At 38.1% G+C, this 18,728-nt stretch overlaps 1 protein-coding gene and 1 long non-coding RNA gene across 4 annotated transcripts in view; one reads left to right on the top strand and one right to left on the bottom strand.

Moving 5' to 3' along the window:
* The window catches only part of LOC141421745 (uncharacterized), a 38,294-nt gene extending 25,081 nt beyond the window's left edge, over nucleotides 1-13,213 (bottom strand). Inside the window, exon 1 of the long non-coding RNA XR_012446448.1 lies at nucleotides 12,463-13,213. This is a non-coding gene — a long non-coding RNA (uncharacterized lncRNA). The remainder of the gene's footprint in view (nucleotides 1-12,462) is intronic.
* The window catches only part of Adcy8 (adenylate cyclase 8), a 220,362-nt gene that overhangs the window by 181,754 nt on the left and 19,880 nt on the right, over nucleotides 1-18,728 (top strand). For all 3 annotated transcript variants that reach the window (XM_074069234.1, XM_020154145.2, XM_074069233.1), the window contains one exon: nucleotides 10,252-10,330. In XM_074069234.1, the coding sequence (XP_073925335.1) occupies nucleotides 10,252-10,330 (79 nt within the window). The remainder of the gene's footprint in view (nucleotides 1-10,251; nucleotides 10,331-18,728) is intronic.

Here is an 18,728-nt window from a genome sequence, read left to right as displayed (position 1 = left end):
ATATACTTCCTAGTGTTATCACTTGGACCTTTCTGTAGCCACTGGGGAAACCAGACCTCACACAGGAAGTAGTGGGAGGAGCCCAACATTGAATGCTGGGCACAGATGTCTCATTGAGGCCAGAACATGTGGCCAACAGTCAGAGAGAAAGAAAAGACCAAGATAATCCAAGAAACCTCAGAAAATGTGTCTGAAACTAGCATGAACATCTTTGAACCCCTGGAAATAATCAACACTAACAAGTAGTCATATTTACTTCCACATTTATAAAAGAATAAAGTATTTCAGGTATTGTTCAAATTCCCTTCCCTAGTTTTAGTCTCCTTTCTTTCTCCCAAGGGCCAGCTCCTAATAATTTAATATATATCCTTTCCATCCATGATTTTCAATAAATAGTTAACTTTGTTTGTGTCTATAAATTATAATTTTCCCTTTTTGTCATATAATATTATCTTTCTAAGATCCATGTAGATTGATAACTATAGATCTAATTTATTTTACCTGTGACCTGTACATATTATATAATATGAACATCCCAACATATATTTTATCCTTTGACATATTAATAGACATTTAGGATATTGCTAGTTTTTCCTGTCATAAAAAATGCTTCAGTAACCATCACTGACCCTGTCTCCCGGGGCTGTACATAAAGGCACACTTGCTGAATTGCAGGGTTTCTGCATTTGCCACTTTAAAAAATATCATATTACAAATTGCTCTCCAATATGATTGAAGCAATTTTCCTCTTACATGCCACAGTCCTGTTTCTTATTCTCACCCACACCATTATTCAACTTCTTGAATCTTGCTGAATTTACGGGAGTGTATTTTATCTCATTGTTTCTATTTGTAGCTCCCTGATTATCAGTAAGTTTATGGATCTTTTTATTTATTTATTAAACATTTGGGTTTCCTTTTATTTGAATTGCCAGGTCACATCCTTTGCCCAGTTTTCTGTTGGATTGTTCATATTTTTCTTGCTAAACTTATAAGACTTCTTTCTGTTTTTAATTGAAAAACAAAAATTGTAGTATTTATGGCTTACCAGATTATTTTTATATGTGCATACATTATGGAATGGCTAAATTAAGTCAATTAATATGTGCTTTGCTGGACATACTTATTTTGGGGGTGAGTACACTTAACATCCACTCTCAGGAATTTTCCAGAATACAGTACATTGCTATTAACTATAGTCACCATGTTGTAGAGATCTCTTGAGGTTATTTCTCTTGTCTAACAGAAATTTCGTATAATTTGACCAACATCTCCCCACTCCTTGCTCCCAGCTCTGGTAACAACCATTCTACTCTCTGCTTCTGTAAGTTCATTTTTTTAGATCCCATATTACAAATGAGAACATACAATATTTGTCTTCCTGATTCTGTTTTATTTCATGTCATATAATGTCCTTCAGATTCATCTATGTTGTAGCAAATGGCAGGGTTTCCTTATATTTTAAAGGTAGGTAGTATTCCACTGTAGATATGTATCATGTTTTATTTTACTCATTAATCTTTTGGTGGGACACTTAGGTTGCTCTCCCATGCTCATTGCATTGTTATTCATATTAGCCAGGATGTAACAGTTCTTCATAATTTCTAGATACAAAAGCATGTCTGTTACACAGGGTACACCATGTGTTTTATATGCTTTATTTTATTTAATCCTTATAGTAACATTCTGAAGACCATAGACTGTGAGAGGTTAACAATTACTTAACCTCAGTTGGCCAATAAATAATGTGTCTGAATTAGAACTTACATCTTTCTGGCTCCAAATTCCACCCTTGTAAATACTGTCTATACCTCTCTTAAATCATCCTGAAGAACTTCCTCAAAGAAAGTCAAAACAATTCCAAATTAAATAAGATGGTAAGTGGCAAGAAATTTCCTCTGACCATGCAGATATGAACACAAAAAAGGACAAAGAGATATATGAATAAAATAGGCCATCTTTATAGTAAAAATAACACCAACTAAACCTTATTAGCTAAAAGGGAAACACAGTACTTATTAATAGAATAAGCCAGGGCTTTGGCCTCAAATCCACACTCTCACATTGGAAAGAAACTTCCCATCTCTGGATCTCACTTTTGCACAAGTGGAATGTATGTACCCCATCGACATTAGTCAGCTTGGGCTGCCATGACATCATACCACAGGTACACTGAGGGACTTAAACATGGAAATTTATTTCTCTCAGTCCTGGATTCCGAGAGGGCTCAGGTACACAGTGAAGCTGATCAGACTCCTGGTGAGGGCTCTTCCTAACTTGCACATGGCCACCTTCTTGCTGAATCTCCAAAAGGTGAAGAAAGAGAAAACCTTGGTTCCTCTTCCTATTTTTAAAAGAGAACCAGGCCTATTAGCCTTAAATATCTCCCTTTAGATGCTATCTCACATGCTGTAATATTAGGAGTTAGTATGAATTGGAATGTGGGCGCAATTCCATCTGTAGCATTGTCCCAGGGCTATGATGAGACTCTAATGTGTGTGTCTAATGTGTGTTTATTCTCTGCTCCTTCTTAAAAGTTTCATTATGAATTCAGATTTGAAATCGTCAAGAAAGGTTTAGAGTGAAATTTTAAGTCAGGTTCATAAAAGTAAAGATAACTCCAAATTCATTGTTCGTTCATTCAATGAACGAGTGTTTTCTTTCAGCTTTTTCTTTGCTCAGAGTTAACCCGTGTTTAGTCTTGGATCATCTCATTGTTGGCAATCAACAAAATTAAGGTAGTAAAGAATGAAGGAGCTCAGTGTCTCAGCTGCAATACAGGCAACAGGTCACTAGTCACTGTGTGTCCATTCAGCAGTCACAGGATAATGGTTCTTAACTCCTGCTTTAGGAGTTCATCTAGTTCAGAGGCATTTCCATGGCTTGCTTCTGGTTGTCAGATAGTTGGGAAAAGCAGATAAAATATAAAGTATGAAAATCACAAAGACTCTTGCACCAGACAGTCTGGACACTTCTCCATTCGAATGGTCACAATTACTTCAGACTGGCATCTCCCAAACTGTTTGTTGGTCCTCCCCGTGACAACCTATGGACTCAGTAGATAACACTGTATCTCAAACAGGAGAGGCACCTCACTCCCAATATCTTATTAGTCACTAGAGATTAACCTTCCCCTGCTTCTTATAATATAATATTATATCATATAATATTGCCTGTGAGCACAAGTTTAGGAGTTAAACCACCTGGATTCAAATCTCAGTTCTTCCATTAACCAGATGTGTGATCTTGATCAAATAAATTTAAAATTATATAACTTCTCGAAGTCCCATTTTAATCCATCAATGAAGTAGGAATAATAATACTTCCTATGCTGTAGGAACACAAAAAGGATCAAATATGATCATAGAAACCTAGCACTAGACCTAGCATAGAATAATCACTTGATTGCTGGTAGCATTTATTAGACATCACATCTTCATACCACTATATGCTAGCTAACAGCATCAGCTTTTCTGGTTCTAGCAATAATTACTCCATTTTGTAAATGATGGTGCTGGGAGAGGGTCTCCCACCAATACCCATGCTGAAGTTTGAAAGTGCAATGATACTATTTATGTATACTCTTCATCTGCTTCCAGCAGAACACCAAAGACATTTGTCCTAATTCAACAAAATCTGTCAAGATCTACCATGCACCTATTGTTACACAGTAGGTGCTCACAAGAGGACAAGTATCATCTCTGTCTTTTATTTCCCTATTCAGCAGGTCCTCCTCCTCATCTCATTCCCCAGGCACACACATCTGGATCTCTACTTGCCGTCTTTGCCTATTCTCCTATCTGACATCTGGAGGCCGAACATCATGAGCAAGGGGGTTCTCAGAGGTCCCCAGGCTACATGGTTACCAAAAATCATCCTTGCAAGGCTATATCAATAGTATTATATATCAGTAGTATTATGTATTTAAGACATTTCAGACATAAAAAATGTGCTACCAGATGAAGCTCCCACAAGTGAGAAGGAGTTGGAATAATGTCAAGGAAAAAAAAAACACACATGAAAAATCATTTGGAGAGAACCAAAGAAATTTGGTGCTGGCATAATCTAGAAACCATGTGGCATGGGAACAGATTTATTCTGACCTAAGTTGTAACCAGTTTGATCCATGTTTTAACTCATATCTACTTGTTTTAATGTCCTGCTGTCACCATCTTCAATTGGGGAGGAGGGGCAATACTGGAGTTTGAACTCAGGGCCTGAGATAGACAAGTGCTCTAGCTCTTGAACCATGTCCCCAGCACTTTTAATTTTTGGTTATTTTTTAGATAGGGTCTTGAGCTTTTTTTCAGGATCAGACTCAGACCACAATCCTCCTACATATTTTTCCCATGCAGCTGGAATTACAGGCATGTACCACCATTACCGTCTTGTTTGTCGCAATGAAACCGAGCTAAGTTTTGCCTAGGTTGATGTTGAACCCCAATCCATACATCTCTGCCTCCCAAGTGACTAGGACTTATAGTCGTGAGCCACACACAGCACTTAGCCCCCTAAAATTCTTAATAATTTTTTTCAAAGAACCCCTTGTATTTCTATTTTGCATTTGGCCCCACAAAACACAGAGCCAGTTCTGGATATTGCATTCATCCACATGAGAGAGCATAGTGATATGAGAAGCAAACAGCCAGGGCAAAATCCATATACAGGGTAAAAGCCAAATAGCATTCATCCAATATCATGTAACCTCCATTCCTCCATCCATCTGCTAGCTTAACACTCATCACCCTCTGCTGTGGCCTTTGGCTAGGCCTGCAGATTCACAGATGACCAAGACACCAGCCATGATTATGAGGAGTTTATGAGCAAACAACAATAGGAGCACATAGAAGGACACTGTAGCTACTGAAAAAGCTACTGAGATATGGACCAATAGCTATTCTTCACCATACACTAGCTCTATGAACTGAAACAAATTACTTAACATCTGAGTCTCAGTTTCTTCTTTTCTAGAATTAGAAAAGAATTGTTTATACAACAAAACAGGAAGTATAGGTAAAGTGGTTATTATAGGTATTACATAAAATAAGCCTTCAACAAATGTATGCCATTAGTTTGGAAGCAGAATAAAATATAAATTCAAATGAGATAGTTTAATATGGGTTTCACAGAGGTAAATGTGATAATTAAAAATTTAGAGGTGAATGCTTGATAGTGAAAGCTCTGAACTTGGCACCTGAGATGTGGGTTCTCATCTCAGGAGTGACACAAATGACTTGTGTGACCTTGAGCAAGTGAGTTATTTTTGAGCCTCAGTCTCCTACCTATAAAATAAAAGGTTTGTAAGGGATATTATATTATATATGATACACATAACACAGAATCAGATGGATATACCAAATGAACATTGTAAAATATTTAATTACACAAAATTATTGTAATAATCTGTACTGAATGCAAAGGCAGTTTACAAAACATTATGAACCATACAATCCTAAATTCATAAATATAATTTTGCATAGAAGAAAAGGAAATGGCATTTAATTTTCTCCAACATATTAATCATGTTTTCTCTGGACGGTAAGCCTAAGGATAATTTATTTTCTTTCATTATTTTTAGTTTCCAAATTCACTTCTATTGGCATAAACACCTTTTTGTGAGTAATATTCAGATTAAACACTAACTTTTATAAAGCATCAGGTGAGGTGATTTCTAAAGATTATAATAGCCCTAAGAATTTTATTATTCTACATTCATTTTCAATTAACAATTCCCTTTTCTATAGGGAGATGATAGCATTAATTCAGTGAATGTATGAATGCACTCAGTTCAAAATACCCTTGGTTTGAAGTCCCTGACACCCAATATCAAGCAAAGTATTATAACATGACATAGATTTCAGCCATTTGGCTCTCTGTGGAAGTTCTTCCAAAAAATCACAGAAGCTAAAAAAAGCAACTCCTAAATTCAAATCAAAATTCTTTTTGGATGTTTCTCAACCTGGTCAAATTACTATGAATACTCTTCAGTCTCTACTGAGGCTATTTTTTTCTTCTGAAATATGGCTGAACTCTCAAAGATTGTTCATAATTTTCTTATATTTTTCCATCTGAGTTTAGTCATCTCTCTATCAATCACTGCTTTCAAAATGACTCAGAAAGTATTTGTGTTTTCTCCTGAAAATGTGTTTCAAATGATAAATTGTTGGGCTTAAATTAAGTTTCCTGCATCACAAAGAAGTATATACCAGAAGTGCTAGGCAGAGCAGGAGTTTAGGACAGATTCATGGATTCAGGAGGAGGCACCAAACATAGGATATCTCTTGTTCAAACTAAGCAATGCGGCAAATGATATTTTTAATTGTTTTATTATTCATATGTGCATACAAGGCTTGGGTCATTTCTCCCCCCTGCCCCCACACCCTCCCTTACCACCCACTCCACTCCCTCCCTCTCCCCCCAACCCCTCAATACCCAGCAGAAACTATTTTGCCCTTATCTCTAATTTTGTTGAAGAGAGAGTATAAGCAATAATAGGAAGGAACAAGGGTTTTTGCTACTTGAGATAAGGATAGCTATACAGGGAGTTGACTCACATTAATTTCCTGTGTGTGTGTGTTACCTTCCAGGTTAATTCTTTTTGATCTAACCTTTTCTCTAGTTCCTGGTCCCCTTTTCCTATTGGCCTCAGTTGCTTTTAAGGTATCTGCTTTAGTTTCTCTGCGTTAAGGGCAACAAATGCTAGCTAATTTTTTAGGTGTCTTACCTATCCTCACCCCTCCCTTGTGTGCTCTCGCTTTTATCATGTGCTCAAAGTCCAATCCCATTGTTGTGTTTGCCCTTGATCTAATGTCCACACATGAGGGAGAACATATGATTTTTGGTCTTTTGGGCCAGGCTAACCTCACTCAGAATGATGTTCTCCAATTCCATCCATTTACCAGCAAATGCTAACATTTCGTTCTTCTTCATGGCTGCATAAAATTCCACTGTGTGTAAATACCACATTTTCTTGATCCATTCATCAGTGGTGGGGCATCTTGGCTGTTTCCATAACTTGGCTATTGTGAATAGTGCCGCAATAAACATGGGTGTGCAGGTGCCTCTGGAGTAACCTGAGTCACAGTCTTTTGGGTATATCCCCAAGAGTGGTATTGCTGGATCAAATGGTAGATCAATGTCTAGCTTTTTAAGTAGCTTCCAAATTTTTTTCCAGAGTGATTGTACTAGTTTACATTCCCACCAACAGTGTAAGAGGGTTCCTTTTTCCCCGCATCCTTGCCAGCACCTGTTGTTAGTGGTGTTGCTAATGATGGCTATTCTAACAGGGGTGAGGTGGAATCTTAGTGTGGTTTTAATTTGCATTTCCTTTATTGCTAGAGATGGTGAGCATTTTTTCATGTGTTTTTTGGCCATTTGAATTTCTTCTTTTGAGAAAGTTCTGTTTAGTTCACTTGCCCATTTCTTTATTGGTTCATTAGTTTGGGGAGAATTTAGTTTTTTAAGTTCCCTATATATTCTGGTTATCAGTCCTTTGTCTGATGTATAGTTGGCAAATATTTTCTCCCACTCTGTGGGTGTTCTCTTCAGTTTAGAGACCATTTCTTTTGTTGAACAGAAGCTTTTTAGTTTTATGAGGTCCCATTTATCTATGCTATCTTTTAGTTGCTGTGCTGCTGGGGTTCCGTTGAGAAAGTTCTTACAATGATTTTTTAAAGCAGCATCACCATGAGCACGATTATGTGCTGAGTGCTTCACAGGGTGATGAGAGAGAGAGACGTGGGCCTGGCACCATGCCAGAACATTGCTATGATGATTTGTTTAGTCCCCACAGTTATGGAGATAAATATAGTTGGAGTCATTAACAGATAAATAAACTGAGACATTAAGTGACTTGTCCACAGTCAAACAACTAATCATTAACAGACCTGAGATAGGAAACTTGGTCTGTGTGAGTTCAAAGTTCATGTCTTTGGTCATTTTTTGCAGAGGTTCACAAACTTCAGGATTTCACAAATTAGTATGACATGGAGGAAAAAACGATACTGAAATTTACCTATGCCCTCAAAAGAAGCATAATGGTGAAGAAATAAAGGAATTTCCATCCCTAAAATGCAGGGATGACAATATGTGGGCAACCTTTTCACTTCAGCATTAGTATTGGGCAGCTCCAGAGATTCAGGCACTCTCTCCTACTGAGTCTTCATGTGACCTCAAACATGATATATGATATTTACTTATTTTCCCTAGGCTAGAGATTTATAAACCAGCTAAGCAAGATACATGCCTTAGACCTACAGAACCCATCCCACCTCTTCATCCTGAAGTCTTATCATCCTTGAAGTATCCCCTGAACACCTAGCCTTGGTTACTTTCTCTTCTCAACTATTCCCATGGCAACAGGGAAGTATCCAATCCATGAAGTCTATTATATTATAAAATTATTTGTGTATTTGATTCTTTCTCCTACTGGATTATTTTGAGGGCAGAGATAATGCACTTTCTTCATCTCTGTATCCTAGCATATGCTGGCATGCAGTAAATGCTCAATAATTATGTGCTTCTGGATCTGTAGATAAGAAACTTAATGATGGGATCTATTATTAGCATCTTATCTCCAAGGAAAAGTACATAAAGCTAGAAATTCATAGATCTGTAGTTTGTTCCACCACCACAATTACTTGGTCCTCTTCATCTCCATGTACACCACACTTCCTCAAGAAAATACACATTTCCATCCCCAGATCCCTGTCTGATCCTGGTGAGCTGGACTGGACTTGGCCCAGTATAAACTAGGAGAATCTTTTAGCATAAAGCTACATAAGAAGCTGTGGTTGACCACTGGCCTCACACTCCATTTCCCTCATCCTTTCCCTAAGCCCTGTGCTGTACCTGCTGTTCTCCATCAAGAACAGAAAAGAAAAATCCTGGGACCACCTTGATGCAGTCAGGATGATGCTCACTCTATTCCTCCCTTTAGACACCATCTATGATGGCCCCATTCTTTCCTTAAGCCATAGCAGAGTTACTTCTGAGTGAAATGGATATGTGGGTTTGTGGTTGGGAGTCCATTAAACAAGGGAGTGACATGATTTGGTTTTAGTGACAAAAATATTCTGGTGACACGATAGAAAACACATTGTGGAGTGCCATTGGAAGAGTCTTTTGGAGATCATAGTGACTGTTTTCAGGTGATGGAGGTGGATGAGAAGAGAAGTGCATTCAGTGGGAATATATTTTATCAGCAGGGGAGACAGAATTTAGTTATGAGTTGGCAGGAATCTGATGAGGACTAACTTCCAGTTTTGTTTCCACTTTTGGCTCAAGTACCTAAGTGAACAGATGAGGGGCACTGCCTGAGGTGGAGAAGCCAGGGGAAACAGAGTGCCAGCTAATGTAAGACATGTTACAACATGCACAGAGATGATTTGTAGTTGAAAATTTTTATTTTGGGTTTTTCTTTTTAGCCAGTGAAATAATGTCAAGGGGAAAATTTATTTTCACATTTCATCCACATCCAACTTCAATGACCAATGTTGCTTCCTTCACATCTTTTATCTATTAGCCTAAAATATTCTAAGAAGGCATCACACTGATGAAAATTTTGGGAAAGATGTTAGAATCAAACAATGGACTTTTGGTCTTATGAAGTCTCCTCATCATGGAAAGTCATTTCCATGCTGAACTATACCCTTGGAACTGATCTTTCCAGCTTTGTCTTCTTAAGGGCCCAGTACAGCCATATCGACAGAACTCCAAGTTGTGACCCACAAGGACTGTGGATTAAGTGTTGGAGGTACATTCTTGGAGGAATCTCACAAAGGAAACAAAGTCTCCATCAAAACAATATAAGAATTAAAGTGAGAGTAACAACAATCCTCATCTTGTAGAACTGATAAAAACAATCAAAAGAATTGATAAAAGAATTAAAACAGTGTCCAACTCATAGTTTTAATATAAGAATCCAAGCAGGATAACACTTAAAATAAAGACTCACATATCAAGCATACCATACTGGTCTACTAAATAGAGTACCATCTTTAAAAGGGAAGAGGAAGGGGATATTTGTCTTCACATGGATTTTTGTGGTGTCCTGGATCACATGCTTTGTGGTCACCTGGCTTCTGATAGAGCTGACATGAAAACCCATGAGGCAGCACCCATCACATAGTGGACACTCAGAAAACACTTCTTATCCCACTCCCTTCTCAACCTCAAAGCTCTGAGTATCCTTGAATTCCCTCCACGGTTGCTAATAATTGTACTGCCATTTTGCTTTTCTCCTTCCCACAGAGATTTCCTGGGGACCAAGGAGGCGTCACTCTTGCTGATGGTCATGTTCCTCCTTGCTGTATTCTACCATGGACAGCAGGTAATAGAACAATTCGCCAGCCACCCTTCACTACCTAGTGCCATATAACTTCCCTGCAAGGATTCCCTGTTCTTTGTAGCCAATGACTATTAGCTGTTTGCATCAAATTGTGACTCTTACTGAATTCCTAATAATGAAAAACTTAAATAAAGAGTATAACTTGAGAAGCAGCGAGGTCCTAATGTTCCTTTGACCCATCTCTTCAAAAATACCATTATCCTAATAAAAAGAGCTTTCAATCTCTGTCTGAGACAAACTGCCATCCTTTCCCCCAATCCATTGCCTGTATAAAAGTATTGCTAGAGAATGTGTGTGTTGTACTAAGTGTGGCCTTGAGCAACTAACTTCCTTATTTCCCCAAGCCTCAACTTCACTATAAAATAAAATAATAATATCCAATAGGGCTGTTTTGAGGAATCTCTTGAGATTATTATGCACAGCATGCTCTGTGTGTGTGTGTGTGTGTGTGTGTGTGTGTGCAATGTATAGAAAAAACTTCACTATTAATTTATCTTGGTTAGATAAAGTGCCTACCATATTGCTTCTTCTCCCTTTTTCTCTGAAACCCTGCTATTTACCAAGATCTGAAATGGTCAGAACTGTACAAAACCCTATTCCTAGCAGAGTCTCAGGAACATGTTTTTCCAGGGTCTTCAAGAATGGAAATTATTCTGCATAGGAATATCCTGGCAGGTTTCACCAAAGACTTGTTACCTGCTCTCAAAACCCAGAAGGACCTCTCCAGGCATAGTCCAACCCATAAACAGTGATCTCTTGGAGAGATTTTTTCACTCCCTACTAGCAACCAAGCCTGCTAGCCTCACTGCTGTGCTCCAGCTCCTGCTTCATCTTTCTTTGGTCTGTGTGCACTTCAAAAAGAGTAACCAGAAAAGTAGGAACACAAATCAAGAAGACTGTCAGCCAGAGCAGAAATAGAAACACATCACTGGGGAATCACCATGGAAACAGGGAGGTAACAAACCCTAGGAAACTGGGGATGAAACAGTCAAAATTCCTAAGAATTTTGAGATACATATATAAAGCTATTTGTAACAACAGAGAATGGTAAATGCAGGTAAGAAAACAATAGGTAATTGAAATTTTTGGTGAGTCAGAGAAATGAGGAAAGGATTAACTAGTAAGTTCCTACTGTATACCTAGTGTTTTCCCTTGATTACTTCACTTAATCCTATCAACAACCTGGACTGGGAGTTATCATTCTCACTTTAGTGAAGAAGTGAGGGGTAGAACTAGAATTTAGCTAATGATGGGTAGAACTAGAATTCAAGTCCAGATCTGTCTCCAAAGCCCACCCTTATTGCTTTACCAGTCATTTCCAGATTTCCTGCATTTAGGTCTTTCTGGCTGTCTTTGAGGACAGGTGCCCTGTCTTCTAGGGGTGAATGGCTTCCATTTATAGGGGAAATCTTCTTAGTCTGATATGCAAATTATAATCCATTTGATAACTAGAAGACAGAATTAGAAAAGGCAATCTTACAGAAAAATATACACTCACTCCATCACATAGGTTTTTAAACAGACAAGTCAGAATTACCCAGAAGTAGCTAAGAGAACAAATTTGGGGTAAAGGTCTTCATTCCATAATAGCAAGGATGTTTCTGTCTCCCCCATCACCTTAAGAAATTACCTATGCCCTGTCAGTACTCCCCTCAAGTGGTACTCTTCTAACATTGATTCAGTATATCCTACTCTGTGTTTGTCCAGAGAAAGCAGATAGCCTAATACTGTTGAGAGAATGTATAAGGTAAGAGTATATGTTTCACAAAGGTCTGGTAATTTGTGGTATCTGATATTTTCACTTTTATTCCTCACTTTTATAGGGCTTTGAAATTGCATGACTACATCCCATAATGGTAGCAGTTACAGACATAAGTTTTGGAAATGAGCAGGTGGTCTTCAAACCCCAACTCTGCCTCTTAGTGAACAACAGCAGTTTGTTTAACCTTCTGAATCTGTTTCCTCATCTATGAAATGAATATGCTAATAACAGATTCGAGTCCAGAGGGCTGTTATTTATTATTTACGAATATAATTATAATATGCTTATTCCAGTAGTATATATAATTGCACATATAATAACTACTCACAATTGTTAGCTATTAACATTTTACCTTGAAAATAAGCCTATGACACAAGTGGGGAAGGTGTTGTTATCCATCTGGTCCTGAGACAGGAGCGAAGACTCAAGTTCCCTGAGGTCACAAAGCCAATAAAAGCCAGACTGAACTGAGAATCCAAATGCTGCCACTTCTGGTTCCATTTCTTCTCTGCCACGTGTGATTGGCTCCCTGTGTTAGAGGGAGCTTTCTGCAGGATTACATCATTCAGGTATCTATCTATAGCTTCTGGCTGGGTCCTATTCATCCTGGATACAGCCTGCCCACTCCTGGGCTTGCTCCCTGCTTCTATCAGGTTCCCTTTGTGACTCAGAGGCCCTCTATTTTTAATAAAGGCTGAATAATGCCCATTGATGCCCGGTACACGACAGTGTCCGGTGGGAACATGTGTAATTATACATCCCCAGAGTGACGGAGGTGGTTATGTAACTGAATAATTGGGACATTTCATTTTGCACACGTGTGGAAATGATATGCCAAACACTTCCTCCTCCTCTGAGGCAGGTGAACGCCTGAATGTTGCCTCCTACCCCTGCCTGATTAACTCCCATCACTGGAGGTTCGGGCTATGCCTGGGCATCTCCATTCATAGCACAGGAAGTCACATCTGTGCACAGAGATTGGTGAGCTCGTATCTCTAGTGACCTATTTCTGAGTCTGGTGCTGAGGACTATAGGTCTCCAAAGGGAAGATCCAAGCCTTGGAACCCAATATTCTTGCTTGAGCCCAGCAATGTCACTTTAAGAATGGGTGTCCATGAGATACTCAAACTGCCAGAAATGTCAGGTTTTTATCTGTAAAGTGAAAATGATAGTGGTTATCTGATGAGTAAGAAAATAGACAAATGAAATTATGTACACAGAGTCACAGCTTGGATTCAAAATGCCCTAGGTTCAAAGCTAGTCAGTGTCTGTGAGATCTTAGGAAATTGCCTTCACTGCATTGGTGCCCATCCCTTCACCTGTGAAACAGAGATAATAAAGCACCCACCTTGTTGAGTTGTTCTATGAAGCCATGCCTGGGCCAAGGCACGGGCTTCGTCTGCATCAGTTGTCATTACGTGAAGAGCCTGGCACAAAATACAGGAACAATATGTTTCATTCCCTTCGTAGTCTTTCTATATAGCCAGCTCCTCTGTGGTTTGACGAAAATCAGGAGAGTCTATTCTAATCCATCGATTTTTTTTTAAGAAAATGCTGAAGAATCTTTACTTTTAAAATATCATATCCATGTCTTCTATATACTTTGCTTTCTCTCCATGCCTTCTCTAAGCCTGATGTGTTGACATGGCCTCTTTCCTTTTGGTGCCCTCTAGTCACCATCCAGCTAGGAGTAAGTCAAAGACACAGGCTGAGTTCACGCATCTTCCCTCGCCCAGCATCCAACATGCAGGAGGTGCACTAGATCTGTAGTAAACAGAGGCAGAAATCTTTTCTTCTGTGGAGGTTAATAGCATGAGGTGTCTGCCTTCAAGAGACTTGCTTTGCCAGGGGTCTGGGCAGCACTTAGACTGGATCATCCCTTGATGGACCTGCTGTAGATGTAGTTATCAGCAGTCACCACGCCGAAAAGTAAACTGTGTTCTTGCCTCGCAACTGAAAAAAAAAATCCTTGCTTAAGTCAAGTCCAGCCCCCAACACCTCCCAACTCCTATTTCTGAGTTGAATTCAATTCCATGAGAGCACTTCCACAGGAGAGGAATGAACAATTAATTATCTCGTGCTTCAACAAAGTATGCATTATTAGGGGGAAAAACATTAGGAAATTATTGCAACTTGACACCCCAAAACCTGATCCTCTTGAATCTGGAAGAGAAAAAAATAAATGAAGCACAGTTTTGGTCTGACTCCATCCACAGATGCCTTCAATGATAGGAATACCTTATAAATCTACATTTTCAACATTTCAGAATGCTTTTTGATCCCTCATATTCTTTCTGTGTGTAATAGAACCATATAATAATCAGTGTCTTGAACTAGATATGATGGATCAATTATCTTTAGTTGTTAGAAGGAAAGTCTACATGCTGATTAACTTTCCCAATACCACAAAGCATCTAGGTTTAACAGTCAGGACTAACATTCTTCTACACACCTGCTGCCTCCACTCACTTTTTTATTGTCTGTTACAGAAAGTTTCAAACACAAAAAGTGGATAAAATAGTATCATATACTGGGATCTTCAAGGCCACCCAGTCATGACCAGTGTTGTTTCATCTACTAATTATAGAGCAGTTTTTTTTTTTTTGGCAGTCATTCATCTATATCCCTACTCACCTTGCCCCTAGTCCTTTCCCAGCAATTATTTTGAAGCAAATTCCAAAAATCTTTTCATTTCATCTGGGAACACTTCAATATGGATCTAAACAATAAGTGCTGTTTAACCTAATCACAATCCTGTTGATACACTTTTGAAAAGAAAGCAGCAATTCATTAATGTTCTCAAACCTCCAGGAAGTATTACTATTTCTTAATTACATGCAATTGTATTTGTGAAGTTTGCTTATTTGAATTGAGATCCAAATAAAGCCTATGTGCTGCCATTGCTTGATATATCTTTGAAGTCTTTTTTTTAATCTGAGAATCACCCTTAATCTTTTTTCTTAAAAAATTTTGTAAGAGTCATATGATTTCTGAAATGGCAATGTAGTTTGTTGACTGCATTCTCTAAGATTATTTAACACATCCTCTGTCCCTTGTTTTTCCTGTATTGATTTTTATGACTAGAAACTTGGTGAGATTCAGTTTCAGTGTTATTCTGTAAAAATTTTTCATTGGCTGTCTTTATGAATTTCAATTAAGAGGAACATAATTTCTGCTTGCCTCTGCTTTTGATGATGTTGGCAGCTATTGGTAATAACACCCCGCATTCATTAATTTTATAGATAGCTATATTCTAACCCTATTAATAGTCTGTAATTGCTAGGCACTGACTCACACCTGTAATCCCAGCTACTCAGATGGCAGAGATCAAGAAGATCATGGCATAAGACTAGCCTAGACAAAAAGTTAACAAGACCCCATCTCAATCAGTAAGCTGGATGAGGTGACATTTGCCTGTGATCTCAGCTATACAGAAGGTGTAGGTAGGATGACTGCTGTGTGAAGTCAGCCCTGGGAAAAATCATGAGACCCTACCAGAAAAACAATTAAAGCTAAAAAATGCTGGGGGTGTGGCTCAAGTGATAACAGTGCCTCTGTAGCAAGTACAAGGTCCTAAGTACAAACCTCAGTACTACCCAAAAACTAGTCCATAATTTACTAATTGGTTTATGTTATAAAAGAGAACCATTTCCTCTCCAACTGTTCATTACCTGGAAGGCTAACTCATAAAGCAAAAACAAATGTGCCATTCTTTCCCTTTAAGTTTGATCCCTAGAAAGTATCCAACAAATCTGTTCCCTAGCATCATTCAGAGGTGATGGGTGAGATTTTAAGTATCACTATGAATTTTTGCTGTTTCACATATTTCCTGTGTTTCCATCCACCGCAATTGTTATCCTTATTAAAGCTCAATGTGTCACATCTTTGACAACTAGAAACCTATTCAAAGAGGCTTTTGGGTCCTTGTGACATGACCCCAGTAGTCCCTGGTGGACTTCTTGCTTAGGGTATATAAAAAAATTTAGGTTTATAAATTTTCTACCCTAAAATTCAACCATTTCTAGAAAAAGTAAGGATTATATTTGTAGGATTTTATATTTGGAAGTCACAATCTACAAACAGGAATTACTCATTGCCAGTAGATATTCATTGTTCCTAGGCATTGATTTCAGTGGAGGAGCTATTTAAATATTTATCATGACCTCAGTTCCTCACTGAGGACTGTATGCTTTCTAACCCCATTTACCTTATATATTTCTCTTCTCCCCCAAAATTCCGGTTTTCAGTACCACACAACTGCCCATTTACTTCATCACCAATTCATAATAATAATCTAATAAGCAGCTGGAGTGGGGGGTTGGTGGCACTGGGGTTTGAATTCAGGGCCTCACACTTGCTAGATAAGTGCTCAACTGCTTGAGCCAGGCCCCCAGTCCTTTATTTTCTGGTTGTTTTGGAGATAGGGTCTCGTTTTTTTGCCCAGGCTGACCTGGACAACCATCCTCCCATTTTATACCTACTGCTGTGGCTGATATGACAAGCACTCACCACTGCACCCAGCTAGTGGTTGAAATGGGGGTCTCAAGAATTTTTTGCCTGGGTGACCTCTAATCATGATCCTTCTGAGCCCAACCTCCCGAGTAGCTAGGATTACAGGTGTGAGTTATAAACAGTTTTACTATTCTTTTTGAGCTCTCTTTATCCTTATGGTTTTTCCCTCTAGGGATATGTACTCAAAATACCCTAATAATAAAAAGAATTTTAAAGTAAGGTTAACACTGTTTGCCAAAATAATATTCTACCTATGTAAATGACACAGGGAAAGACATTCATCTGTATAACTAATATGAATTAATAATAAATTAATTTTTAAAAATCCTTGTTTTAAAAGACACTTGTTAAATATGTGGTATTATTTACTTACTTGCTTTTGCAGAGATTTTTCTTAATTTTTTATCAGTGTATATTTACTGTGTGGGAGGATTCATTGTGACAATTCCAAATAGGCTTATATTATACATTTGTTAGATCACCGCCAACATCTCTACCCCTCCGCACCCCTACTTAACACTATTCCAGGAGGTTTCTTTGTTCCATTTCATGTAAGTATATGAAGTCCATCAACCATATACCCCTTCTTAATCTCCTTCATTCACCTTCCTCCTCCCACAAGTACCCCCCCAACACACACTGTACCTATTTTACAGTCCTGACTTTCATTACTAATATTTAAGTCAATGTTCCAAGGGATTTCTCAATGTAACCCCACTGTGAGTCTACTTTACCTTGGTTTGTTCAACCCCTTGCATTACTCTCCCTTACCCTTTACCTCCCACCCACTCCCATTTTTCAACAGTTTTCAATGCATATTCTTGTATTCTCTGTTTTCACAGATGTTATGTTTTATATTATTGATGCTGTATCATTTTCTTTTCCTATCCCTCCTTCCCTGAGTTCCATAGAGTAGTTCCATTTATACAAACATGTTTTACAACTGAGTTTGCATGTGAACATGCTTGTCTTTGTGTATATGTTTATCTTTTGGATCTATCTTCCACGTATGAGAGAATACATGTGGTTTTTGTCTTTATTGCAGAGATTTTTTTAAGCCATTTAGTTTTATAATTAAGTAAAATATTTCCACATGATTTTAAAGTCATGTCTACTCAAAGCAAAATATAATTAAAGGTTGATGGACTTCATATGCCTATATGAAATAGAACAAAGAAGCTTCTTGCAATTTCTTAAAGTGGGATGGGAATGGGGTTGAGAGGGAGAGATGATGGAGACAATGTAACTAATGTACAATGTAAGTTTAATCGGAATTGTCACCATGAATCCCCGCCTATATAATGAATACATCCTAATAAAAATGTATTTTAAAAAAGAACCTCGTATTCTATCCTTAATATTCCATTCTATTCCTTCCTTTCCTCATCTTAGCTAACCACTTTACATGTCCTATACTTTAATTTTAATAGATAAATGAAGACCTATACAGTATATATATATGAGGAGAGAGAGAAAGAGAGACTGTCCTCTCTTACATAAGTGATAGCATACTATACAGACTCCCCCCTCTTAGAAACTACAATATCAAAGTTTAGAGAAATAGCCCTCATTTCTTTTAAAAAGCTGAATCATGCTCTATTGTGTATATGTACTATAGTTTGTTCAGCCAAGAAAATAAACATTTGGATTATTTCCAGCTTTTGCTATTACAAATGCTGCTGAATAAATAACCTTGGGCCTGTGTCTTTTCATATTTTTGCTATCCATTAAGTCTTGAAAATAAGACAAAGGAAAGACACTAGCTGAATATTCTGAGCTCTTGAATTTGGGACATCTAACCATGTGTTTAACCATGATCCATATTATTTGTTTTAACTGTTAAATACATTGAAATAATGATATCCCCAAAGTTGTTATAAAAAATGCTTTGTGGGCTGCTCTAGAAAGGAAACCACCCACCTCCACTGCAAAGGGAAGCTGGCACAGCAGAAACTACAATGTATTGAGTGCCTACCGTGAGCCATTTATCTGTAATTCCCTAAATTGTTTCCATTCCACTCCTATGTGTTCACTGGTGTTCATCCCAATGTCACAGGCAAGGAAAGTGAGATGAAGTCACTTCTAGTGTTACAGTGTGCAAGACCT

This window comes from Castor canadensis, chromosome 3 (genome assembly GCF_047511655.1).
Source record: "Castor canadensis chromosome 3, mCasCan1.hap1v2, whole genome shotgun sequence".
Classification (NCBI taxonomy): domain Eukaryota; kingdom Metazoa; phylum Chordata; class Mammalia; order Rodentia; family Castoridae; genus Castor; species Castor canadensis.
The sequence above is the reverse complement of the archived record's forward strand: the minus strand, read 5'-3'. Positions and strand labels throughout refer to the sequence as shown.